General features: G+C 58.4%; 1 protein-coding gene across 1 annotated transcript; it reads left to right on the forward strand.

Annotated features, from left to right (window-relative positions):
- Positions 1-396: 396 nt before the first annotated feature.
- On the forward strand, positions 397-1186 carry LOC100543297 (tubulin beta-4B chain-like; the record flags this gene model as incomplete). Its single annotated transcript, XM_010726840.1, has 3 exons — positions 397-535; positions 770-880; positions 1092-1186. Coding segments are annotated over 3 exons (345 nt in total), but the record flags the coding sequence as incomplete, so codon positions are not given.
- Positions 1187-1189: the final 3 nt, after the last annotated feature.

The raw sequence follows: 1189 nt of genomic DNA on the forward strand, positions 1-1189 counted from the left end.
TGTCACGGCCAGCCTCGGGTGTGTGCTGGGGCTGCAGTCGTCTTGCGGTGACGCTGCCGTGTCGGTAGAACAGCATGGCTGGTCTAGGCGGTCTTAAACCACGGCTAGACAATAGAAGAGTCTCAGATCCATGGGTATGCGAGTGTTGTCACCCCGCGGATATGTGCTAAAAATGAATTAGCTCGAATTCCAGCGCTGCAGCTGCCCGTCTGCCCTCGTCTACTCAGCGTTGCTTCTGTTAATTCAGCTGCCGCGGCCAAAGGAAAGTCTTCTGCACTGACTCATGGAGGTGCAGCTTCCTCCCAGGCAGCCGCTCAACCATGCTAGGGAGTGGTCGGGGACGCTGTGCGCACAGACTGCTAATGCGTGTGATTGGCACCGGCCAGCTGTAGTTAACAGCTGCCCTTTTACAAAAATTTCTTCCAGTTCTGGGAGGTCATCAGTGATGAGCATGGGATTGACCCCACTGGCAGCTACCATGGGGACAGCGACCTGCAGCTGGAGAGGATCAACGTGTACTACAATGAAGCTGCCGGTGAGTTTGTCTGTGTCCTCTGACATCCTTAAATAAATAAGGCAGAAATGCCAGGTCATAGCTTGAAAGATACCTGAGTAAGAGCTGCCATCTACAGAGCTTTGTTCTCAGAATGGCTCTCATAGCCCTGATCTAGACAGTGCAACTCTCCAGTGAAATATGGAGAGCCTGTGGTGAGCGCAGCGGTGCTGCTGTGGCTGCAGGGCCATAAGGCTGCGTTGGTTCCTCCCGCAGGTAACAAGTACGTCCCCCGTGCCATCCTGGTTGACCTGGAGCCCGGCACAATGGACTCGGTGCGCTCCGGCCCCTTTGGACAGATCTTCCGACCCGACAACTTTGTCTTTGGTGAGTGAGCGTGCCGTGCAGGCGTCCCCCAGCGTGAGCGAGGTGCGTGCAGGAGGCTCAGAGCAGGCGTGTGAGCGAGCCGGGGGCTGGATCCCAGCAGCGCTCTGGGGATGGGAACAGAAGGGATGTGAGCCCCATGGGGCGGGCGGAGGTGGGTCTGCGTTCCTTCCGGGGGCACTGACGTGGCTCGCTGCTGCCGGTCTGCCCGTAGGTCAGAGCGGGGCCGGCAACAACTGGGCCAAGGGGCACTACACCGAAGGTGCTGAGCTGGTGGACTCCGTGCTGGACGTGGTGAGGAAGGAGTCGGAA

Source organism: Meleagris gallopavo, unplaced genomic scaffold, assembly GCF_000146605.3.
Source record: "Meleagris gallopavo isolate NT-WF06-2002-E0010 breed Aviagen turkey brand Nicholas breeding stock unplaced genomic scaffold, Turkey_5.1 ChrUn_random_7180001858401, whole genome shotgun sequence".
NCBI classification, from domain to species: domain Eukaryota; kingdom Metazoa; phylum Chordata; class Aves; order Galliformes; family Phasianidae; genus Meleagris; species Meleagris gallopavo.